The sequence below is a fragment of the Ammospiza caudacuta genome, chromosome 1, assembly GCF_027887145.1.
Source record: "Ammospiza caudacuta isolate bAmmCau1 chromosome 1, bAmmCau1.pri, whole genome shotgun sequence".
Taxonomy (NCBI): Eukaryota; Metazoa; Chordata; class Aves; order Passeriformes; family Passerellidae; genus Ammospiza; species Ammospiza caudacuta.
This window is the reverse complement of record NC_080593.1, coordinates 25,460,237-25,486,836: the sequence shown is the minus strand read 5'-3', so window position 1 is coordinate 25,486,836 and position 26,600 is coordinate 25,460,237. Positions and strand designations below refer to the sequence as shown.

At 42.1% G+C, this 26,600-nt stretch overlaps 1 protein-coding gene across 4 annotated transcripts in view; it reads right to left on the bottom strand.

Annotated features, from left to right (window-relative positions):
* The window catches only part of DYNC1I1 (dynein cytoplasmic 1 intermediate chain 1), a 186,439-nt gene extending 163,736 nt beyond the window's left edge, over nt 1-22,703 (bottom strand). For 3 of the 4 annotated variants that reach the window (XM_058825604.1, XM_058825619.1, XM_058825626.1), the window contains exons 1-3: nt 22,476-22,703; nt 3,715-3,832; nt 1,473-1,587 (exon numbers count right to left, since the gene is read on the bottom strand). In XM_058825604.1, the coding sequence (XP_058681587.1) occupies nt 1,473-1,587; nt 3,715-3,822 (223 nt within the window). In that variant the 5' untranslated portion in view covers nt 3,823-3,832; nt 22,476-22,703. The remainder of the gene's footprint in view (nt 1-1,472; nt 1,588-3,714; nt 3,833-22,475) is intronic. The other variant, XM_058825611.1, reaches the window with a different exon arrangement.
* Between the last annotated feature and the right edge of the window lie 3,897 nt (nt 22,704-26,600).

Below are 26,600 nucleotides of genomic sequence, written 5' to 3'. Positions count from 1 at the left end.
TATTCACAGTGAGACCTCTTAAATCCTCCTTTCTGTATTAATTGTGAGTGTATGCAAAGGGAACAAAAGAGAACAAAACACTATTTTTAACTAAAAGGAATCATCTTTCATGTGAATTTATGTGTTCCTTTGACAGTATCAAACATAAAAAAATACCTATGATAAAAACTGATAACTTGCAACATGAATATATGTGTTTGGTTAATAAAATCATAAGGACATATATACTCATTCTTACATAAAAATGAGTATTTTTAATGCTATATCTGATTTTATCTTGGACCTTACTTTTGTATCATGATATAATTTAATAAATATATTTTATTATACATAAAAATAGCCTAACCATTACTTGTCAGACAATTCTACTGAGAAGTAGGGTTTAAAAGCTTTAGTCACTCTACCATAACTTATAAAAATAGTAACTTTTTCTCAATGAATGTTGGTTGATGGAAGTAATTAATTCAAATTCCAATTCAGAATGTCACTATCTACTTGCATATGCACCGAGGCATCTGTATAAGGTGCTTTCCTAAACCAAAACTTCAACATTTTGTCAAATTTGAAGTTTCTTCTATATATTACTGGCAGGAATAACCAGGAGTAAAATCCTAGATTCAGTCACAATGAACTTAATGAAAAGGCTTGATAGCTTCAGGGAGGCCAAGGTTTCAGCTAAAACAGTGGGAGTGGTCCCAAATTTGAGGGAGAGGGAAGGGGAAGGGGAAGGGGAAGGGGAAGGGGAAGGGGAAGGGGAAGGGGAAGGGGAAGGGGAAGGGGAAGGGGAAGGGGAAGGGGAAGGGGAAGGAAAGAGGGGAAATGGAAGGAAATTTCTCACTTTAGGATCATTCAATAAATGAGGCAGATCTTAATCAAGGCAGTCCATACTCAGGTACTCTATGTGTTTTTAAACTGAAGCCTTCAGGTTCTAGAACTAAAACATAAAAACCAAAAAAGATGTCAAGCAGACAAAACAAGAGCAAAAATCTACAATAGTGTCTGTTGATAAGTGGTTTTCTATTTGTGATTTGTTTTTTTTATTTTGCTTCTCCAGTTTTTCCTAATTTTAAAAGAAACACAGTGGGAGTTCCCACATAACTATGCTCTTCCTTCCTTACAAATGCTTAATTTGAATTTTTGAAACAAAACTTGGGGCTAATGAAGTTAGCACTTATATTTTTGAGTGAGAAGAAAAAACAGTCCATCAGAAAAGAAATCACTGCTGGTATGCGAAACCAACCTGCATTATGTTCATAAAAAAATTCTTGAAGAAATGAAACAGATGTTTTTGGCAATGACAAGTACTCAAAATGCCATGAGCTTGTATACGTGAATGGTATGGCAGGCATTCAAACAGAAGAGTTCACTTCACTAATACAGCCAAAAATCAAAAAAGCCAAGCATGCTTTAGTAGAAAGAAAGCATTAGTTGTGGCAAGGCTGAATGCTTTTCAATGTGCTTCTCTTAAATACCTAGAGGTGGTTCTGGGGATATGCCAATGCTCTGTAACAAAGCTTCTGTCTCTCTTCTTTTACGGTCTAGATCAGAATCCTCCTGAGCTGGCTCCTTCTTCTGCTGTAGATCAGCCTGAGTTAAACCAGAAGAAAACAGAAAAGTTTATTTCATATATAATCAGCTCTAGCAATTATATGTGTGGTAATATTTGTATGCACTACTGCTTAGGTAAAATTTGAAATTCATTTTGATACTTTTAGGTAATTTATAACTTAGATAATTTATACTGTATATATCAGCAACAGTATTTTTTCCTTAAATGGATGGTAAAACTGGTTTTTGCAAGGATATATGCAGGAATTTTTACAGGACAACAATGGAAGTTTTCTGCCTTTCACTTAGTAGGTGCAACTTATTCAACTAACATAAAAGCTGACCATAAAACAAGTATCATTACCCTGAATAAAACTGGCCCTTTCCTACTTACTTCAGAATCAAGAAAAAAATTTCATTGCATTTCAGTGATGTAGCTTAAGGTCCTACATTTGCTCCCAAGCACTTGTTGGGAAAAGAAATACTGACTCATTAGCTTCAATATCCAAGAGGTGCAAAGGAAAGAACTGACATCTCTAAACCAGGACTTGGCAGCCCTTGGCCCACTAAAGGTCCACGAGACCCTTCCCTCTCTGCCTAGCTATCTCTACCTCCTTGGAGCTTCCACACATTAGCCTTCTCCCACGCTGATCTGTGGGAATCTAAGCACAGTAGGAGCACCTGCATTTGCCAGAATCCCACAATGAGGTTGCCCTTTCTGCTGAAATCTGAGTGTTGGAAAAGAGGACTTGTACAGTTCCTCAGACTGGTGTTGATCTTGGTTCAGGCACAACAGAAAACCTGGAAATTCAGACTGCTCATGTTCTCCAGTTCAGAGACAGGAAACCTTGATTTTATAGTCAAGGCCCAGCATATTCCTGTGCTCAGCTCTTCCTACGAACTATCTCACAGCTTGTAGGTTCGTAGACAGCTCCCCAGCACCAGTGTGAATGGCCAAGCACCTTTGTGAGTGTCAGCCTTCACTCCTGCACCACCTGGCACAACAGCACAACCCATTTACACAATTATGCATGGCAGCATAATTATCTGCAGACGTGGCTCTCGGGGCCAATGGAAAGTTTCAACCACCACAAGTTCTCCATGAGCATAGAGTCAGAGTCAGGGGATGAAGAGAAAGGACCTAAGAGTTCCCTCGAGCCATTAGCTTGGCCCCAGTCCCTCTAGTTCTTTAGTAATGAACCCTGAAAGCATTTCCATTTAAAGATCTGCTTATGGAGGACTTCCCCAGTGAGTCCGGGAGCCTCACCGGGGCGTGTGCTGTAACTGCACAAATGTGGCTCAAATGAAAAAAGATTAAAAAGACAGCCAAAACTGGAATGCTGATTTCTTGGATCACATCACATTTCCACAGTAATTCCATGAAATTCATGTACAATATTAAAGTGTCAGTTTAAAAGGAAACCAGTTATTAGTAAAGGATAACAGGTGCTTTAAACTATAGTAAGTGTTGACATTTGAAGGAAAGGAAGCATAATCACTTAATGCTTCTCTGACTTTGCATGAAAATGAATATCCACTCCCTGTCAATTCTCACCTCTATTCCACTAAGTGACTGAATAAAAAGAAGTACAAATCCCTTAATGATAAACCTAATGCATATTGTCAAGGACAAATAAACTAATATGTCAATCAAATTTTAACAGAACTGAAAGATGCACCCATGCCAGAAGATGAAAATGCAATTGCAATTATGTTTTACTTTACTGGAGAATAATAATTGTAAACCTGTTACCTTAGCTAGTAATCAAACTAGTCTTCAGAGTACAAAAATACATATTTAGATTGTAATGGCTTGAAAAAATGTGAGTCCTCTTTCTGTCTTTGCCCACTCTCCACTCCCTTTCCATTGAAGGAGAGCCCAGGAAAAAGCATTGTGGCAAATCAATTTTTCTTTCTCCATACACATGCACATCATGTTGTCTGAACTGTTGTCATTTGACAGTGCCGTGGTTTTAAAAGCAATTCCCTCACCCCAACATTCTTGACTAAAAATAAGCTTTTTGATTTTCAGGTTAGTCTGACGTGGGTTTGAGTATCTCATTCCACATGACAGATACCTTGGGGCATACAATACTGAGATGTCAAAACCTCAGCAAGCCCCTTTTGCAAGCATAAGCTATCTAAAAGGTGGCTTTGCAGATTTACCTCTTTTTTCTTCCTTTCTTCCTCCTTCCGTTTCTTTTCTTCTCTTATCTGAGCCAAACGTTGTTTTTTGCGCTCAAGTTCTGCTTTTAAATCGCTTTTGTCTGACATTTTGACTCTGCTGGAAACAAAAATAGGGAAATCAAGGTGAAAATTGAATGATTACTCTATTTACTGAAAAAAAAAAAGGATAGTTAATTATATCAAAATGAGAGCTTCTAAAATTGCAACAGATATATTTCTGTATAAACACTGGTCCTTGGACTATATTGACATTGTAGGAAGTTGAATATTTTCTTCGCAATTTTCATTTCAAGAAACTAGACCAGAATATCACCAAATGTGGAATATATTTTCAGACTGCCTTTATTACAAAATTACCTTTGTGAAGCAAGCCTATTGCTGCTCAAAATAATGCTTTCAAAGTGAAGCTAAAATATTTTGATTTCCATGGTCTTCAGCAGCTCTGCCAGAGTGTAGAGCTCAGATCCACAAATTGATTCCAAGTACCAGAATCAGAGCTGCCCCAAACAGCCCCGTACTTCCTAGACAAGTAATAATTTCACTTGCAAAAATGGAAACAGGAAAGTTTTTGCTTATGCAGGTGCTTTGCACAGCTGCCAAGCAGGATCCCCTGTCCCACCAACACAGTCCCACACAGACCATCAGCTCAGTCTCCGTGTCCTGATCACATTCACCCCTCCAGAGAGCACTCTCACCAAGCTCTGAGCTATCCTGCCCAGAAATCTCCTCCACCCTTTCCAGGGAAAGCTGGGCCATTCCCCAGGAAGCTGCAGACAAGGCTCAAAGCCCCAGCAAATCAATGTTTCCCTTTAATGAAGCAGCACATTGCTCTGCCAACAGTCTCGTGTTCAGCTCATCTTTCCAAGAGGCAGGAGACATGCCTAACACTCCTGATTTGATGCCAACCACACAAACTTGGCAAAAACATTTCTTCTGAAATACTGAAGGACCTCTTCCACCATTTAAAACCACTTTTCTTTAGAATAGGGATGTGAAGCCACAAATACTCTTTGTCTTTTAAATCTCTGTCAGCCTATACTGATGCACATGAGCCTTGAAAATGAAGGGTAAGGAAATAAAAAGTCATTCTATACAGATATAGAGCCAGATCTTTAAAGAAAATATACCAATCTTTTTCTACAGTTGTAAAACCTCACCAGCGTTGCACAAATCCACAAATTAAGTCACGGATTATTTATTGATTTTCTAACATCATAATCATTATGAACTGTAATCTAACTGTATCAATACTGATTTTCTTATTAGGACTTTGTTTCAAGGACAGTTCTGACTAATATAGACATTCATGAAGAGAGTGAACTGTGCTTTTCCTGTTCACACATCACTGATCATATCCTCTGCTACAACTCCAGATCAATCAGATCAATGGCAGTGCCATGTACACGCAATGGAAGTCTATTGTTCACTTGATGCATGGGAAATTTGAATGTCAACTCTGTTAGCATAATGAGAACTCTACTCATATTACAGCCTGGATGGGAGGATGACCAGAGAGTAAAATTACCTGCTAAAAATTACATGGCATTTTTACCCATCATGAATTTCACTGCACACATCAGCTTCCTCCTCAAAATGATAAAAGCCTGATAGTTAGCCTGTGACATGGAGGATATTGCCAACAAAACACCACCTGCACATTAAGCACAATCTTGGCCCCAGATGCTCTGTTGTCTTTGCAAGCATTTCCCATAAAGGAAAGAACAGAATCACATTTGGAATCAGACAAGGAAACCATTTAATGAAAAGGAGAGGCATAAGAGCAGCTCAAGCTCCAGCTCACACTGACACAGATTCTGCACTTCAGCAGAGCTGCCCATGCTGGCAAGGCACCCTTTCAAGGCCAGGGGACTCTGGTTCCATCCACAACAGCTGCCAGCAAATGGTATAGGAAGGACAAATGGCAATGGAAGGACAGTTGCCAGCCAGTGGGACCACTGGATACACTGGCTGCATGTGGAGGATCACCATTTCTTTATTCCTCTATCACTCTAATCCATAACAGTATGCCTATCAACTAGACAAATCAAAACTGACAGAAGAAAAATTACATTTGCTATCAGGAAAAGTAAGCAGTAGCACCTTAAACAACATTAATCTGTGTGATCAGCTGACATCAGTGAGCTATTTTTTTACATGAGAAATGCCCAGAGAAAAAAGCCAAGCATTTTAACAGCAGTGCAGGTAATGTTTTGCCTACCAATCTGTTCAGGATTTCCGTGCCTCTTTTAGATATGGCTGAAATCCCATTTGAAGTCATTTTCCTAATCTGTTGCACACATTTGAATTCTGATTATGAAGTTACCCCTCAGAGCCCTTTGGATTGGATAGAGTTTTTTGCATCCTTTTAGTTCTGCAGTTTGGCAACAGAGAGAGAGCTGCTGTTTCCGTGCAAAAAATATGCAAATGCATTTTAAGGCTCCTGACAGAAACCCTGAGGGTTTGGCATCCCTTTCAAGCTGTTTGTCAGATATCAATGAATGGCTTTCTAAAAATTCATTCCCTTAATGCCAGGGAAGCTAACTAGCTTTTCCCCTGATTTGAGCATCAATGGTTTAGTGCCTGGCCCCTCTTTTACAATGCTCCAGTCAGGGCGATCAAATCCTATTATAACTTTGCTCTATTTTTAACAAAATAGAACTTACATACAACAAAGAGGATGTATTAAATTTCCTTCAAAGAATGTTGCCACAGCTCAGTTATAGACTTTCATCCTGAATATATTATATTCATGCCTGAGCCCACCAGACAGCTTACCAACCTGCAGACTGGCTATTTACAATTTTAGCACAAATTGAACACCAAGGGTGTGTAAACAAGGGTATGTAACCACCTTTCTTAGATGCCAGCAAGCTGGTAACAAGCAAGCAGGAAAATGTACTTATCACTCTGCTTGGCATGAACCACGGAGTTAACACTGTTCATTCCTGGGAGCAAATTTCTAGCAAGTGCCATTCTGAGCGCCAAAAGGCAGCCCACACCAAGAGAGATAAGGGCAAACAGTAAAAGAGATTTACTTTTAACATTCTCTTTGGTGCAGAATGACAGCCCAAGGCTTATGCACAACCTAATCTCCAGCCTGGGAGAATGCACTGGCCAGAGGAAACCCTAAGGAGCACATTTTGTACTGAAGCAATTAAATCCCCTGTGTGGGAGAAGGAACACAGAGGAATAAACACACTGAATGTTGAGTAAGTGTAGAAATAATTATCATAGCAGGGCAACAGCCTGGGGCTCCCCTGTTCAAGGGAGATGCATATTCTTAGATCTTAGATCAATTTTTTACTTGTTTGGCTGAGTTTATTGTCTTGGTTTTAAAAGGAGAAAGAGTCCTCCCACTGCAGAAGAGCTTGCCACACATGCTAGCACAGGTTCTTGTTATCAGGACCTTGCACAGAGAGCACCTGCCTGAATACTTAGAGAAAATTCTCCTTCCTTTGAGATAGCTGGCTCCTCATGGCATGCCTTTTAATGAAACTGAGTGCTCCATTTCAAGATGTCAGTTTTCCTCATGAGGATTAAACATGCCCCTTAGGCTTGGAAACACAGTTAGTTCCACTTGCACACCAGAGCCAGCGTGATGGCAGCTCCCCAGGCCTGTGCACGTGCAGCTCTGGCTGCCAGGGACGGCTTTCTGGGACTCCACCATCTTCTGGCTCAGCTCACAGCATCCTGGATGCCCACTGTGTACATGCGGAGCTATCCCTACCATCAGTACAGGTAAAATCAAAAGAGTCTGGGTATCCCAGGATGTGATTCCACTTTTCCTAAAGCAAATGCTTAAAATCAGCTAAGATCAAACATGCCCCAAAATCATCAATTCCTCTTTAATGATGATAAAGGGCCCTGGGTGATCTACATTAAGTTCTAGAAATCTCCATTGTAAATGCCTCAGACAGAGTGAGAAGAATCCTGTCCTTACAATGCTCCCAGAAGTTCCTTTTAGCTTGTCATTGTATGAAACAAGATATTTGAAAGACAATTTACATTAATCTTAAAATAATAATGGTGTTTGCACAAACTTTTCTGCCGTACACAACATATGCCAAACTACTCCACCAAGCTCACCCCATATGTAGTAACATCTCACAACCATCTCATTTGTGGTAGCAGTAAGAATGTAAATGTGCAAACAACAGCATTTTATCCTCAACTGGACTAAAAGCCATGCAAGTACTTTTAGAGGTTCAAGCCAGTTTTACTACAGCTTTGTAAGCTACAAGGTCTTTATCAATGATCAATAGCACAATATTTGAGCAGATATTTTTCTTATGTATTTTATTTTCTTCACCTAACAGTTACAGGTATCTAATAAGTTTTACTTGAATTTCAGTACCAATAAGTTACAATAATAAAACCAGAAAAACAGGTACAAAGAGTTGCAAGATGTGTACATAGACTAAATACAGGAAAAAATAAGCCCAAAATGACCAATGTATATAAAATTTTAAAAAAGACAATTACAACAGTGCACTTTTTAAGTAGAAAAAGTAAACAATATGTAAGATCTCCCTTTTTTTCCAGTCTGTTCTTTGTATTTGCTAGGATAGCTTTTTGCCTGCATGCTTTTGCCAAGCTCATCTAAAAAGCAACCTAAGTTTCCAAATCTGGTAGCACATAAAAAAGCCTACAGATTTTACTACTTTTTGGTGTTTGCAGGAGTTTTACATGCTGTTCATTCAGTAGGCTGCACTAGAGTAGAAATTTTCCAAAAGGAGTAGAAATTTTGCCCTTCATGCGCCTTGAGGTCTTTCCTGGTTTGTGACTTCCTGTGTTGTCCTTTTTGTTATTATCTCTGTTGCAATTACCAAGGGGGTTCATTAAATACAGTTACATATGGCATTAGTCATCCTATATAACTAATTATAAATAATTGATTCATTAATGAACTCCTCTGAAATAAATAGGCAGCATCTATCATTTAGAGATGCTGTACATGCATTATTCATATGCCTTCATAAATAGCCAGCTCCTTTAATCCAAAACTGCAAAACATATTTTTGTAAAATGCAAAGGATTTTGCACAATAAAATATATTACTCAGTGGTTTTGGTTTTAAAGAATGGGTTTATAGAGTGGGAGTACTATTACTATTGAAACTCTGACATATGAAGTGTTCCACTGGAAAAAAAATTATTCATTTCTATAACGTCCTGTAGTTATCTCTACTTGGTACAAATCAATATCTTTCCTACAGTCAGAAATATTATATATTTTTACAATAGAAAAAAATTCCCATGAGATTTACCTATGACTTCCACAACTGTAAAGTGTGCATGCAAAGTATGAAACTGTACAAAGCAGATAAACAGCTTTGGTCTGCAAGAAACCAGAGGGAGTTGCTACCCTACTATAAATGTATTCTAATGCATCACATTCATTTGAAAATAATGTTTGAAACACACTTCAAATGGGCAAGAGGGGCTAGAAGCATCTCAACAGCAATTTTTAAATAAACATGAGTGCCTCTTTTCATCATGCATCAGAATTTGTACTTGACTTCAGTCGAATAACATAAATAATTTTGCTAAATGGGCATATCAATGTTTATGAAATCATAACAATGAGCAAATATTTGCAGCTGCAGAAACTCAGCATTTGCAGTATTTAAAGGAATCTCCTGTATGTGATGAATTCAGGAAAATGCTAAGTAAAATTGGAGAGACTAAGTATTTTTTCTACATAACCTTGAGGCAAAATAGTCAGGCTTTTTACACTGCATCTGTGTATTTATCTATAAATAAAAATGGTTGTCAAGTGTTACATTTCAGGGAATGTACCATTTTTATCCTTCAGCTTCTGAACACTTCGAGCAGATGGGCAAAGGTCTTGTACTTTGTTCTGTAAAGGTTTACAAATTACCAGCATCTAGAGATTTGGTTCTGTGCTTCTTCCTGGTTGCTATGCAACAGGTCAGCACATCTCTAGCCTATTTATTTGGCTGCTGACAGGGTATAAGATATGTACCCACAACTGCTCAGTTGCACATCCCTTACAATCTATTACCATTTAATCTTTTCACTCTTGTTCTTCCATAATGGCCCTACTACAAAAACTCAGTTTCAGCAGAATTGTAGGGTCTCCACAAAGCAGCACGTGAGCAGGACTCTACTACTGCCCATTCTTCCAACACCAGGAATAGTGCCAATGAAGCAACATCTTGTCATCCCTTCCTCTCATGCCCCTTTTTGAGACTCTCATGTCTTTTAAATTTACCATGATCTTTTCAATTCCAACATGATGCCTCAGGTTTTAACTTTCACTTTTTTTGATTCTGTGCTGCTTTAGTGCATAGTTCTGAGCTTCATATGGTGGTAAGCTTGATGGTAAGCTCTCTTCACAGGGTATGTAGACAAAACAATTCCTTCTTTATCTGGGGACCAAGGCAAAATGATCAGAATCTCAGGTCCAAGAGCATAAACAATGACAGAGTGAAGAGAAAAACAAGAAGGATGGGACTTCATAATCTAAAGCTATAATTAGACAATTAATTTCAATATGCAAATGGACCAGAACTTATAGAAATGTGAGACCCCATGACCCATCATCCATTTTGTGACCATTGTGGGTTGATCTTGGGTGTAGCCCTGGCTGGGCTCTTGTACTGCCCAAGGTGGATCTATTGTGGCCTCCTAAAAAATACCTACTTAATTCTTTAATTCCACCTAGGCTCTGTTGTAGGTCAGCCTTCACAAGGCACCAAAGAAACCTAGAGCCATGGAAGAGCCATCAGTGTTGAAGGGAAGAAGCTGCTGGCAACAGCTCCCTGGAGATGGGCAAGAACACACAACATTCCAGCAAGGAGCAGAATGAACTCAAGGACTCATACGAACATGTCCCTCTAGCAAAACTGCTGCACATCTTGCACCAAATATGCTCCCTTTATATTGAATTCCACAGAACCAACTGCACATATCACCTCAAAGAAAACGGAATTTTAAATAGGTCTTCCAAATGTCTTGGATTTTCTCTCAATAAGTATTAATGAGCACAGTTATATCTGCACAATGATCTCAGATGTGCTTCTGTGATATGGTCCTCAATGATGCAGCAGCCAATACCAATTTGTACTTCCCAGGGATCTGACTGAGGAATTGTGCCCCAGTTACAAAGAGCAGATGTTTTTAACAAAGCAACCACGACCATGCTTGACAACATTTAGATCTTGTAGAACAGAAGATTCCTAAGCATTCTTTGTCACTGCCCTCTCTATCAGCTTCTGTCTCTGTTATCTTTTACTGTTTGGCTGCAATAATACCCAGGATTCCATATGTGGCTCCGTATACGGCTGGGAATGGACATAACAAAATTCCAGTTTTTGTGACTCTACATTCCCCTCACATTAACTGGTCTCTCTCATTGCACCGTGTTATTTCCTGTGAATTTCCCAGCTTGCTCCAGAGAGGAACTGCAGGACGAACAGATAAGAGCAACCCTCCTAGAAGGACTGTGGGGTGCTGGTGGATGAGGGGCTGGACATGACCCAGCCATGAGCCCTCACAGCCCAGAAATCCAAACCAAACTGGGCTGCACCAAGAGCAGCATGGCCAGCAGGGTGAGGGAGGGGATTCTGCCCCTCTGCTGTGCTCCAGCGAGACCCCACCTGCAGGGCTGCATCCAGCTCTGGGCCCCGGTAAATTGGATACAAGGAAGGACATGGACCTGTTGAAGTGGGTCCAGATGAGGCCACCAAGTTGATTAGAGAGACCTCCTGTGAGGAAAGGCTGAGAGATTTGGATTTGTTCAGCCTCGAAAAGAGTGGACTTTGGGGTGACCTAATTGCAGTTTTCCAGTACCTGAAAGGAGCCTACAAGAAAGAGAAACTTTTTATAACTGCTGGAAGTGACAGGACAAAGGGAAAGAGGTTCAAACTGAAAAAGAGTAGGTTTAGATTGGCTATTAGGAAAAAAGCTTTTACTGTGAGTGTGGTGAGGCACTGGAACAGGTTGCCCAGAGGAGCTGTGGATGCACCATCCCTGGAAGTGTTTAAATGCCAGGCTGGATGGAGCTCTGAGTGAAAGGTGCCTCTATCCACTGAAGGGGCCTTTGAATTAGAAGATCTCAAAGGTCCCTTTCAACCCCAGCCACTCTATGATTCTGTGACCTCACAGGATAATTTAAAGGTGTTTTCTGACATTAAAAGAAAACCAAATGCAAGCTGTAAATGGGTAAGGTTTTAGAGATGGATAATATGAGAGAGGTAACAAGCTGCAGGTCACCTATCTAGAAAAATAAGAGCCTTGTATTTCATGTCTTTGATTTCAATTTCTTTTGTATGAATTTCTTATACAATGATAAGATGTCAATGATATCTACTTCTATCATTGATATGAACACTTCTTCAAAACCTATATAAAATATCTTGTTCATCATAACAGTACCAAAATGCCTCCCAGGGGTAAATTTAATGATTTACTAAAACCTAACATCAAATTTTTCTTCAGGTTGTCTGCTAGTCTCTCCTGAAGTGGACCAAAGACTCATTTTCTCCTTCCTGAAAACATTTCAGCCATTAAAACGCGTACTTTCATTCCACACTGGGGGGTAAAACTGACCCCTCTGACTTTTCCACCCTCCTCCTGAGATAACCCTAGTGGTACATGGCTGCAAAGTGATACTTAAAGCCATTTACCCAAACATGAAAAATGCATGATCTAGTGTCTGCTTCTTAACCCAGTTATGACAACTGCCAGAGAGACATCAAAGAACATTTCAGGGAATGTACCAAGCTATGCTGCCATCACACAGGTTTTGCTGGAAGACTTACCCAGATACCGTTTCTTTCTTCTAACAAAATATGCTTTGCTTCGCTTTGCTGCTGATGTCTGTAAGGATGTAACTAGGTTAAAAATATCACATATTGATTTCAGCTCTGAAATCAAGACAGCTAAAGATTTAGAAAGCAGGGAAGAGCCCTGGCTGTAAGAAATATACAGAAAGTTCTCAAAAAGTAGAACAAGCAACACTATCATTCTCTCTGTACTTCCCAGGGCTTATCTGGCAGTACTAACAAAGCAAGATGAATGCTCAGAGACTGCATCAGCCAAATATCCCTGTTGATGGACAAAAGAGAAAAAAGGTATGTCCAGATAACAGGGTAATGTGATAAATGCAGGTGCCTAACACCATAATGTAAAGGACATTTGCATTCTTCTAACGCAAAGAATGTGAATATGAGAGAGGATTAAGAATCAAGAAATCTACTCCTTCCATTTACGTTTTCTGTGGTAAAAGCATTCCACCCGAATAGGAGAAACACGTTTTAAGGGTTGTTTCTTTGTTTGTTTGTGGTTTGTTTGGGGGGGAGGTTGGACATTTTTTGTCTTGAGAAGACTGAAACCCTCATTCCTAGGGTGACTGTTGGCTAATGAGTGAGAAGCACCGGAGGAATGGAGATTGCATTCTTAATCATCGAAGCTATTTTCTATTAATTTCTTTTCTGCAAAGATTCATTGGACCAGAAGAAGCAGATGCGAGAGAGAGCGAACATTAATCCCTAACAGAGGCCCCTGGGTTCTAGTCTTTGTTTCAGGGTTAGTTTATATTATACACAGTGACTGTTTAGTTTATAATACAATGCTGTATTTAGTATCTGGAGCCAAAGACTCCTGCTTCTTCCCGAGCATTTGAAGCAAGGTGATGAAGAGTCCTTTCTATTTCTCCCACATGCTCTGTTGCACTCAAAGAAACTTTAATATTTTAGACTTATATGAAGCAGCTTCAGCAGGAAAGACTGGAAAGGTACTTACTGCAGAAGACATACAGTTGCTGGTCAGAGCACAGAGGAAGGCAAATATATCTTTAAGCAAAAGTAAAAATTACCTAAGACTCCTTTAGTTTAGGTGAAGCCCATTAAAACCAGGAGCAGATGCTGTCAGCTGCAGCTCAGCATGGAGCACACAGTCTGCAGATGGGCTGGAGGAACTAGAGATGAACTAGATGGAGCAGCCTCAGAGAAACAGAGTGGACATATTGGCTGTTGAGTCTGGGAGCTCAAGGGTAAGAACACATCAGAAAAGGGCAAAAAATGCAAAAAAAGTGAGTTTTTAGAGATTTCCTGTGCTTCAGGAGTCAGGTGAGAGCCAAGCTGATTTTGAGGACAGAAATTTTACTTTCTGTTTCCATACCATTTTGTCAGTTTAGATCACAGAATCACAGAAATTCTAGGCTGGAAGAGACCTGTAAGATCATCGAGTCCAACCCATGTTCTAACACCTCAACTAGATCATGGCACCAAGTGCCACATCCAGTCTTTTTTTAAACTCTTCGAGGGATGGTGACTCCACCACCTCACTGGGTAGATGATCCCAGTATTTGACCACTCTCTCTGTAAAATACTTCCTCCTTAATTCTAGCCTGTATCTCCCTTGAGACTGTGTCCTCTTGTTCTGTCTGTTGTTGCCCGGAGAAAGAGGCCGACCCCCAGCTCACCACAGCCACCCTTCAGGAAGTTGTAGAGAGTGATAAAGTCACCCCTGAGTCTCCTTTTCTCCAGGCTGAACAACCCCAGCTCCCTCAGTCGTTCTTCATATGGCTTGTGTTCCAAGCCCCTCACCAGCCTCTTTGCTCTCCTCTGGACACGCTCAAGCATCTCAACATCCCTCCTAAAGTGAGGGGCCCAGAACTGGATACAGTACTCCAAGTGAGGCCTCACCAGTGCCGAGTACAGGGGAAGAATGACCTCTCTGCTCCTGCTGGCCACACCGTTCCTGATACTGGCCAGGATGGCATTGGCCCTCTTGGCCACCTGGGCACATTGCTGGCTCATGTTCAGCCGACTGTCAACCAGCACCCCCAGGTCCCTTTCCACCTGAGCACTGTCCAGCCACACCGTCCCCAGCTTGTATCGTTGCAGGGGGTTATTGTGGCCAAAGTGCAGGACTCGGCACTTGGACTTATTGAAATTCATCCCATTAGATTCTGCCCATCCATCCAACCATTCCAAGTCCCTCTGCAAAGCCCTCTGTTCCTCTAACAGATCAACACACGTTCCCAGCTTAGTGTCGTCTGCAAATTTGCTGATAAAAGACTCTAAACCCTCATCCGTGTCATCAATAAAAATATTAAACAGAACTGGCCCCAGCACAGACCCCTGAGGGACACCACTGGTGACTGGTCGCCAGCTGGATGCAGCACCATTCACCAGCACTCTCTGGGCCTGGCCATGCAGCCAGTTCTGAACCCAGCACAGAGTGCTCCTGTCCAAGCCACGGGCTGCGAGTTTGTCTAGGAGTATGCTGTGGGAGACAGTGTCAAAGGCCTTGCTGAAATCCAAGTAAACAACATCTACAGCCTTCCCTGCATCCACTAGGCGGGTTACCTGGTCATAAAAGGTGACCAGGTTGGTCAAACATGATCTACCCCTCCTAAATCCATACTGGCTGGGTCTGATACCTTGGCCATCCTGTAAATTTTGCGTGACAGCGCATTATATAAACTGTTCCATTATTTTGCCAGGAACTGAGGTCAGGCTAACTGGTCTATAATTACCAGGATCCAGGTGTAGCTGAGCTTCCCAGGCAACATAAGAACTTCCAGTTTGGGGAATTCAAGTATGCATCCTATTGAGATTTGGACACATTAAGATGTGGACATGCTCTGCACTTCAGGCACAGCCTCCTACAGAGGCAATACTGGCTGCACATGAGCTCTTCTCTCCCTCCCCACACATATCTCTCAAATGCTCTGGCTTCCACTGAGAAACTTGAAGATCTGCAAAGTGGGCTTCCTGAGAGTAAAAGCAAACAACTCTCTGTCCTAAACTGTGAGGCAATCACATCCCTGGAGCACACTGCAGGACACCTCCAGAAGCAAGCCCTAGTGCATGGCCCATTACACCAGGACCTTGGCTCCAGAATTTGAGACCAAGACATCAGTTAGAGACCATCAGTTCTCTTCAAATGGGGAAAGTGATATAGACAGTTTTGAAAAGTATATCAACATTTACTAGTGACAGTCAAAATACTGGACCACTGAAGGTCCACATGGCAGCTAGAAATTATCTATATCTGGCTATCAACCACATCAAACTGTTAAACTGTTAAACTACAGATCATTGCAGTATCAGAAGAGAGAACCAGAGAGAACCAAGGAGTAATTGGGTAATAGTTAAAGTTAATCCTTTAGCAAAAGTGGACATTACATTACATGAGAAAGCACAGCAGTCTTATTGACATATACACACATACACAGTACCTCAAGAAAAATAACAGAGAAAATGGGAGGCAACCAACTTTCATTATACTTACTCCTAATCCATAGCTTGATTTAGTGAAATCAGAAACTTTCTTGGGAAAAAAATAAATTTAATTAAACTTTACTGAATGAACACTGAGGAGGCATGATCTCCATTTAAAGACTTCAAAATCCCCACAAGTATTAACTAATATTGCTGCTACATTTTATTATAATTTTGTTCAAAAAGACTGATATGTTTGCCAATGTGGAAGTCTAGAGTTTTTTATTTCCCTGTCCCCGCAGTCACTGATAAGTAAACAATAAAACCCAATAAGTATTATGTATGTAAAGGCTGCTGTAAAAGGTGTGGACAGCACCAGTAGCAAGGCTGGAACACAGAATTTTTTCCATCTTAGCCCCTAACAAAGAGTAGAATTTACTGTCATCTTTTGAATTCTATGCTTTAAGCATATGGGAAAAATCTTAAGGCTCTTTAATTATAATTATCAGTCAAAGTACTGAATTTGCACAAGATGTTTTTAAAATATTTTCAGAGGCCCTTAAAGGCTGAGAAACTAGGCTTTCCTGCATTTTCTTTCTATTCAGCTTTCTGTGAAAAAGAAAATATTGTGAGAAATAAAGGGACAGTTTTCCCACGGGCTCTTTCAGTACAAAGAGAGAATGGCATCACTGTTTTTTTTATTTTGTCTCCAGTACAATACCCTCCTATCCCATCAGTACAATTTTTCTTGTATTATTATTACTACTGTGGAGATAGTGAAAGGCAAGAATACAACATTCACAGGCTTGCCAAGTGCAGCAGATTATGTACATGAATAGCTAACTGCACACTAGGGGGTATGATTTAGGTCACATTTCTTGTTTCATTCCAAAAGGTTATAGATTTTTAAGCCATTCATTGTTTAATGCACAACACAGTTTACAGTCATAAGCACATATAACCTGAACTATCTTTTCTCAGTTTTTTGCAGAAGTAATTTGTGTTCCTAGGCAATGAAGACTGGCAGAAGTTGATAGTGTGTAACCAAGTGCTATAAGCGTGTGACAAATCTCTATGAGCAGTTTGAGCAAGAAAGGACAAAGAATTAATTCATTTAGGGACAAGCTAAGATATGAAATAAATCAGAATTATGATACAAACCACCTTCTGGTTCAGCAATTGCTTAAAATGTAACTAGAAACAAACTGATTAAAGAAACAATGTCATATGACTTTGAATAGTGAGATTAATGAAAATAGCAAATCTTTTATATTACTTAAAGAGAAGATAAACATGTATTATGAAATAAGTCACATGAGTTTACATAGTCCCCCAACTTTGTGCTGTGAGAATCTGAGAAGAAATTCTTTCAAAAGCTCAGTGTCAGTGGAATAGCCTTTAAACCAGGACAAACAGGTTCAAATATAAGGAAACATTAGAGACCGCCTGGGTTGGTCTGCTGTTCTGTTGTTTTTTGTTTGGTTGGGTTTTTTTCCCTGTAACCCTGCTTTATTACATATTTTAATTTCTGGAAATATATAATAGCAATCATTTGAAATGTCTTTGCCCCAATTACCAAGTGACCTGGTAACCACTCTGATCCTAACAGTGCTGGCCTAATGTGCAAAACACGAAACAAGGGCATGCCTTGAATAGTAAGGATTTGATACAACTCTCTCTGCCCTTTAAAAGCTAAGATCTGTTTTAATGGGTACAAAATGGAAGGGGTGAATAGTTTAAGGCAAGAGAAATCCATATTTTCCCAGCATGTGGTCTAAGATCTCAATGATTAACTTTCAATACTCACACGGCATAGTTTCAGTACTAACATAGCATAGCTTTCTCTCTCAAATTCAGCCTGAAAATATTAGAATCAAGGAAAGCTTGATATAAAGTGATATAAATAGATAAGAAATAGATCCTCTATTATACTTACTTATATTTAGTCATAGTAGGCAGTTTTGTGTCTTTGCCTTACAATAAATCCCCATTGTCTGAACACAAAACACACTGCATCTTTCTGCTGGGCTGAAGTGCAAAATTAATAACTGAGGAACAGGATTTGGAATTATTTGCCCCATATCACATCTAGAGGGAGAAAGACCAAGGAACTAATATAATTTCTATGCTAGGGAGAGAAAACAAAGGGGAGGGGAAGGGAAGGCCAGTAAGAAGGGAATGTGATGTTAAGACAAGTATTGAGTAAAAGAGAAAAGGGTAAGCCTCAAAGAATGATAGCAAGAGGCAAAGGAAATTTGAAGAAAAGATACCACTTCACAAACAAAAAGTTAGGTCCTTAAAATATTCCTTCTGTATTGGTTTTCTGCTGAGTGGAATAAATGAGCCTTCTCCTTTAGTCTAATTATTGATTAATTATTCTAGGGCCAAGCAGGGACAGCCAGCCAGCATCTGGGGAACACACAGGGGAGAACTGCACTGCTCCACAAGGGCTCCCAGGAGGTCTGTTCCTCAGGTTGATGTAACTTGTCTCTCCAGATCAGCTGATTCACATGCATGGGAGCTGGGTTAAATATAAAATATGTACTTATACTGTACAATTAGGAGCCAAGAATCACAAGAGACATCTAAGCAGCTATTATTCATCAGGTAACACAGACATCTGCACACAGGTCAATGCAGCAGTTAGACAGGGACTCATAAATACTCTGTTAAGTCAATGCAAAGCTCTCATTTCCTTCAATAGTGTTTGGAGAAGTATCATGGCTTTCAGACAATGAGGGCAGCTGACTTCTGCCATCACTCTATAGGCTCTGCTCACCACCAGAGAAGTCAGAGAGAAACTCCCATTACTGTCAGCAGAGATAGGGGTGAGACCTCTGTCCTTAAACCTGAGCATGGAGTTCCAGTGTGCTGCCCACAAAAGGCTTCAAGAAACCATCACCCCTGCCCCATGCCTTCTCCATGCTGCACTGCACTCCCAGATACTCATCAGCATGCTTTTGCCTCAAAAGGTACAATGAAAAGTGCTGAAAATGCACAGTAAAAAAAATAAGGGGTATAGTTTTAAGTTCAGGAGGAGTTGGTACATCACCTGTCACAGATTATCAGAGGTGTCTTGTATCTGTAAGATCTAGTGGCTCACACATTATTCTGCTTCACAGCTTCCTGCAGCTCCTGCCATCTGCCTGGAAGTAGCCATCCTCCCAGAAAAGTTGGCAAGATGATGCCACATAAAATGAACAGTATGGGGGAGCAAGCTCATGTATACTGTCTTATTTTGAGGCTTGCAGATGGCCAAGTGAACAACAGCTCCCAATGTCATCTCCAAGTAAAAAGAGCTAGCACACTTTTAGATGGATTATTATCAAGTAGCAAAGGGACATATTGCATCAATCTGAGAGTTAGACTGAGTCAGGGTCTTTTGGTTAAGCAGTATCATTCCTGCATTACCATTTCTGCCTGCTTAAAAACAGCTGAGGGGAGACCATTCGAGCCCTCACTTGAAATGAAAGCCCCCATATGGACATGTCCAAATGTGGACATGTATATGGACATGTAAATGTGGGCATGTATATGGACATGGAAATGTGTACTCACCTGCAGGACTTGTGTTATTCTGACAAACGGAAATAAAGCTGCACTGGCAAATGCACAGTTTTACTAACACAAGTTGCATCTCTACTAAGGGCATTTTGCCATCATATTCCATCAGTATTTTGGCTGGAAAATATCCCTTTTAAACACAGATTACATCTAGAGTCATTATGGTTTGTTTCATTTAAGGTTTTTAAAATAAAATCGGGAAGTATCAGATGAGTATTGCACTGAGAGGTCATTATGTCTGACTATGGCTGCAGAAAGCCTGAGACTTTGTATCTGCAGATGTGAATTACCCTGTGTACCTCAGTGAGGATTTCAGTGTTACTTCCCTCCAACTTCTCTAAAAATTAAAGCCCAGGGAAACAACAAGGAGGATCATTCTGTTAACATCTCACCACCACCTCCAAGCAGCAACTTATTTTGGAACTAGGTGTTGGTAACTCTGAAAGATTCCAAATTACTACTTTTGCTGCTGGTCAAACCAAGCCAAAGAAGCTCAACAGGGCACTTGAGGCATAGCCCAGGTTAATAAGCCTGAGTAGTCCTAGGGAGTGGCCACAAATATGTTTAAAATCTCTGCAAGAAGTTAAGTTTGAGGAACTGAAAGATACCACATTATTAACTGATTCACCAGCAGGAGTAAATAAAGCTTTCAAAAACAATACTGCCTTTCTATACCCATATGTTTTTTCTATATCAATCCCTTATATTTTTCCCTTCCAGCCCATTTCACATCATTGTCCAATACCCTGCAATGGTGGTGCCTCCAACACAGCCCATCAGATGGAGCAACCAGGTCTATCTAGAATTCCCCCTCTCTCTTCTTGCATGCTGGAAAACAGAGGGCAGCAAGGAATGCCTTTTGAAACCTGTCTTACAAAAGAAAAGAAGACCAAGGGACTGAATGTGTTAATTTATTTGAAAATAAGGCAGGTAAGTTCCTGTTGCATGGTTTAGAGTACCTACCCTGAAGACAGCTGCTAAAGAAAGGCTTTTATCTATGGGAGGCATAACAGGAACCAGAAACCTGAAGTTGGAAAAATACACTGAAAAACAAACACATTTCAATAATAAAAAAAATAGCCACTGAAAGGCATCACAAAGGAGGGCAGCTCACTGCCCTTCCTTCTATAGAAAGAGCTGGAAGGTCAGCTTCTTAATTTAAGATCTGCTGGGTACAAACTTCCAGTAATCACTGCATGTGTAAGGTGTGGTTTAATGCTGCTCCTTTAAAGATTCCTCTCCTAAACTGTGAATAAGGCAGCACTACAGTTAGTGATTTTTTATGATAGATTAATTAGAGGCAGAAGTGCTTAGAGCTGAGAGGAATCTAGCCAATCTAACTCTAAACCTTTTGGATCTTCACATACCTGGCCCTCAGAAGTCTTGCTCAACAAGGAGGATGATGGTAAGACCCAAACTTCAAAACAGTCTGTTCACAGAGAAGGTGCACAAGGGACAACACATTTTATATTTTTACAAACTATAAATTAATGATTTTGGGAAAAGGAAACAAAGCAGAGGATGCACTGGTGTCACAGTGAGCACTCTCATGGGGACAAGACCTAGATGCAGCCCCAAGGTTTGTGTTGAAGAAACCCATTCTTGCAGAAAAATGCTGCAGAGAAATTATAAAAGGAATTTTATCTGCCTTCACTGAATATGGAGAATGTGACTAGAGATGCCATCTCAAATGAAAATAAAAACAGCAACAACAAAAAGATCTTAAAAGAGTCAGAATAGCAAACATGTAACTTTTCCCCATTAACTTGGCAAGAACAAACAAGGCACTTCAACAAAGCCCATTGGCAGTACCAGAAATTAAATGCCCCGATTGCTCTGATAACACCATCTATCAGGGGACAGGCAGTCCTGGGACCTGGGACTTCCATTCTGAAACAGGTTTTGCAGTCCTGTGCTTCATGATATTTAGTACAGTTCCCAATGTTAAAGTCCTCATGCAGAAACGAAGCACTAACAAAACCCTGCATGACAAGATAAATTTTCAGGTGCCAAAGTCACGTGCCAACTTCATGTCAGGTCCTTCCATCTCATACCCTCTATATCAGCAGGATAGATTGCTTGATCTGCCAAGAATCCTTATGTCATATGCATTTATAGTTCAAATCTGTACTTTCTGTAATGGTAATATTGACAGAAAGACAAACTTTGTTCTAGTCCATAAAACAGGGGCTTTGTCTAGGAAATCTGGGGTCTTATGTTCTCTGCTGACCATGGGGGATTCCCGGGATGATGTAACTGCAATAACATCTTTTTGAAAATCTATTTCACTGGACTACCAGTGAAAAAAAGGCCTCTGGCTGACTCCCTCCTTCTCTCACCCTTTTAGGTAATGACCTTAAGAAGAGGGAAAGATCTATTTACTGTCCGCTGTCATCCTGGACTTCAGCAAACCCGCTACCGCTCACGCTGTGTGAAGAATTACAGATGAAAAACTTTTACCACCCCCTTTTGCTTTAAGCTGTTCGGCGCTCAGGCACCAGCTGGGACCCTGCGGCCGCCACTCATAGCCGGGGCCGAGAGGCGCCCCAGGGACCGGAGCAGGTGCCGAGGCCGGCGAGGCTCGCTCACCGCAGCCCTCCCGCCGACGAGCCGCCAGGCTGCCAGAGCCCACCCGCGGGCAGGCATGCCCGCTCACCCCGCCGGGGATGCCCGCTCGCCCAGCCAGGCAAGCCCGCTCGCCCAGTCGGGGATGCCAGGGATGCCCGGTAGCCCAGCCGGGATGCCCGCTCTCTCGGCAGGGATGCCCGGTAGCCCAGCCGGGATGCCCGCTCTCCCGGCCGGGCCGCCTGCCCGGGGAGCGCCTCCGGCGGCCGCACCAGGCTGCGCGGCCGCTGCGCATCCCGCGGAAGGCATTCCGCCCCGCTCCTCCACCGCCGGCGCCGGGCCCAAGGGCAGCCCCCGCTGCCCCTCCGGTCCGGGCCCGCCGCGTCCCGGCCCCGCCGCCCCGCGGGTGCCTCACCTCCGCCGGCGCGGGAGATGCGGAGCGGCTCCGGCGCCTTGCAGCACTCACCGAGCCCTCGCCGCCGGGGGAGCAGAGGGATGCCCCGCTGACTGAAGGGCTGCTGCCAGTAGCTGCGCCGAGCCGAGCCGAGCGGAGCCGAGCCGAGCCGAGCCGAGCCGAGCCGAGCCGAGCCGTGCCGCCCGCCGCTGCGGCAGGACCGCCGCCGCCGGCTGAATATGCTGTCTCACGGTGGACAGGCTCCTCCCGAGAGCTGCTGCTGCCGCTTTCCTCCTCCCGCCTCCTCCTCCTCCTCCTCCGCCCGCGCGCCCCCGGTACACACACCCCCGCCGCCGCCCGTGGGACCGGGGCGGGGCCGCGGCTGGCGCGGGGCAGGTGGCGGCGGCGGGGCCGGCTCGGGGCCCCCGCACGGGCCCACAGCAACTCCGGCCTGAAGAGCGCCCGCTCGGCTCCGCGATGCTCCCCTCGCTGTCACCCCCGCGGTGGCGCAGGGCTCGCCCCGGGAGCAGCCGAGCCGGCAGCTTCCCGGCTGTCAGCACGACTCCGGCATCACCGCCAGCCCCGCGACAGCCCCGGCAGCATCCACCGCCACCCCACAGCATCCTGACACCATCGCAGGGCAGCAGCCGTCAGCCCCACCACAGCCGCGGCAGCATCCCCGCCGCCATCCCCACGGCAGCAGCTGGCAGCCCCACAAAGGCTTAGCCATCGCCCTCTAAGCTGCCTAGGATATCTCCAGGCCAGCCTCACCAGCACCCCCACGGCAGCCGGGCCATCCATCAGCCCCGGTCAACTGTCATGGCACCAGGCTCCTGCTTGGTCCTGTCCCTTTCTGGAAGAACAGGGAAACTCCAGAACAGATGCTGTCATGGTTAAATAAGGACAAGACTGCCCAAAGGCAGAGGTTTTGTTTTGCCCCTGTTTCCTCATACCATTCGTGGGGACAGGTACCAGACAGGAGGGCCAGACTTCCAGCATTGGCCCTGCTTCTCTCCACACACTGACACATCCATCTCCTGGGGGAGAGGTGCCAAGCAGAGCTGTTGGGGATCATCCATGTTCCTGCCAAATACCACCCACCTCCAGTGCAAATAACCCAGCTTTCCACTCCCTTATTGCTCATAGGTTTGTTGCTCCAAACATGAGGAAAACACACACTTTTTGTTTGTTCTATAAAACCTGATGTCCTGGACATACTGTTGTCCATCCCTCTGGTCCAAGAGGTACCCACCAGAGCCCTGTCCCTGGAGCCTCATCTCTTGTTTTCTTTTGGTGGGAAACACTAATTGCAGCCCCTGTCCTTTGAGGTCTAGGGCCTGTGCTGGGAAGAGTGAGGCATGCCCAGCCCACTGGAAAGCCATAAAGGACTCACATCACCTCCAGCTCCTGCCAGACCTAGAGAGACTGTGCCTGGCCAGGAGACAAGGAATCCTGAGGAGGAGCAAAAGCCCCCATTGCTGGTGCAGATACAGTAATGAAATAACAGTTTCTCAATTTAATTGGAGTTGAATCAGGAAAGATTGTAATCTTTTGCTCTCCTGTGAAGTCCTTAAAGAGCAACATCTGCTTCTGCAGGTTGGAGCCTGGGGGGGGGGGGGGGGGGGGGGGGTTTAAATGCGCAGTTTGAAAAGTTTTGAGTTTGGCACATTTAGATTGCAACTCTTTTTTAAAACAAGGCCCTTTCAATATCAGACACCCAAAATTGAACTTCACAAACTGATTTTTGCATTTGAAAGTGCTGGAGTGTTGGCCTTAGCTTTAACATAAATGCCATAGGGTTTGTTTAGGTTCCTTTGATTGCATGTCACTTGCAAATTTCCTTCAAACTCAGCGGATTGCTTTAAATTATTCCTGACCAAAGAGAGCCTTGGAGTCATTTAATATTCCTGAAATGACAGATGAGACTGGTTCTCCATGGGGCCTGATTAGATCCTGCTATGGTTAAGATGCTGTCCTATCCATATAACCATGATGCCATGGTATCACACACATATCATTGTATGGTGATACCAGGCACACTAATGTATGTCATAAATGGGTTTTCAGAGCTTGTTAAGCCCTAGATTGCTTTGTTACAGATTAACAGCATTTTGCGTTCTAGTAATAATTACATGAGATATTTCTTTAAAAAAATCCTGTAAACCCAAGTTCAATGGGACACAATTTTGATATCTCTTATCACAGATTTTATCTGTTGTCACATTTGCCAGAGGTGATTAAGTCTTTTGAAAGTATAAAAATAAAGAATGGAAATGTATGCGTCAAGGAAAAATTGTTTAAAAATCCTCATCAATCAAAATGAGAGATTTAGTAAAATTATTATTTTAAAATGTCTACTTTAACAGAGGAGTTCAGAAATAACTTCAGTGGCCAGGGTAGTATATTAACAAACCCCCAAATTTCTCCTCAGAATAAACTGTTGTAAGGAAATTTGGAGAGAAGCAATCCTAGATAGTATAGGCTAGGCGTTCCTACAAGTAATGACCTCCAGGAACTCAAGAAAAATTTATGAGCAGCCCAGTTAAGGAGGTCTCTGAAGGAATAACAAATTTCCCTAGAAGAGATGCTCTGTCCTCTTTGACCTCAATCTCACCATTTTCTTCTCTAATCTTCCACAGCAAAAGGTCTCACCATTTTTGTGGATTTCTTCCTCTAGGCATGCAAATTCTGTTGTCACTTATTTTACAAGGCAAAATTAGTGGCAACAGTCAATGTCTTTCATACACCAAGAAGATATGATTATATTCCCTTTTCAAAACAAAACAGTTTAACACACTCATGTCCTGAATGGGATGTCTGTGCTTGGTAGGCAGCACAATTCCAACATTTTGCTTTGAGGGGTGCTTATGTCACTCTCATGTATATAATGTATTTGTAACTCCTTTTAATGAAAAATACCCAGTCATTTCAATATACCCCACTAATTTTACATTTTCCCATTAAATACAAATCCATAATATTATCCAACTCAATATATTCTCCTAGTAGCATTTTCTGATTACGTATTCCTAGTCATCAGGTGAAAGTGCAGTAGCACAGAGTTAAGATTATTTTCAAAACTCTTATGTTCTCATTCTGTGAGGTGGTTATTCTCATTCAGAAGGTGGTCATTGTGGCCCTACTTAGCTTTATGAGAACAACAGAGGGCAAACTGGTCAGCAATTACAGACATCTGACACGCTGCCATCCCTGCAGCAGAGGTCAGTTGTACATGGACACACAGCCACCATGCTGTCATTTGAAGACAAATCAAAGATTAAGGGAAAGTTTGAAGTCCATCCCAGACTATGGATTGTGCAGAAAAAGGCTATTGTTAAAATTACAGAAATTCATTGTTTGTCTGTCTCCCCTCCTCTAGCTTACACACATGTAAAATGTAGAGGTTTCCGTGCACATTAATGAGTGCAATGTGTGGTTAATTGCTAGATTGGAAAAGTTCAAGGGAAAATAATTTGACATGTTTTCTTTTTGAAGTTACTTTATATAAAGTTGTTCACATTTAAGTTATTAATGAAGATGGGTATAAGTTCCTCTGGCAAATTAATAACTGTTTATAATGCAGCACAAGACAAATAATTAGTAATAATTAGTAGTGCATTGCCTTTCCCTGCCTCAGGCACCAGCAACTCCTACATCACAGCGGGCGTTAATAAATGAGCAAACTCTAGGAAGTTTTTGCCACTTGAAGGTTAAAAATTAATTTCAAAGCAGACATTTCTAAGGCTTAGTGGAAATGGCAGCACATTTTAGACACTTTGCATGGTAGGCATAACCTAGGTTTGGCAAATAACAGAGGATGTTACAAAATGCCTTCCAGCTTTTCAAAATCAATGATTTAAACAAAGGATCAAAAGGCAGAATGAAAGTTTTAGATAAAGTGAGGAATATCACTTCTGAAGTCAGATTTACTGCTACAGCAGTAAAGTCACTATAGGGCACTATTCCACATGGCTTCAGAAACTTTCCTTCACAAGTCAACTAGTTAGTTACTCATGTCAAGAAATGTATGGGTGGTTGCTCAGTTAAAAACTTAATAGGAAAGTATTGGAGAGCTTGTTTTACTGTTTGCTGAAATCAGTTAGATCTCCGAGCAGATCACTGAGCTGAAATTTCTACAGGTCTGAA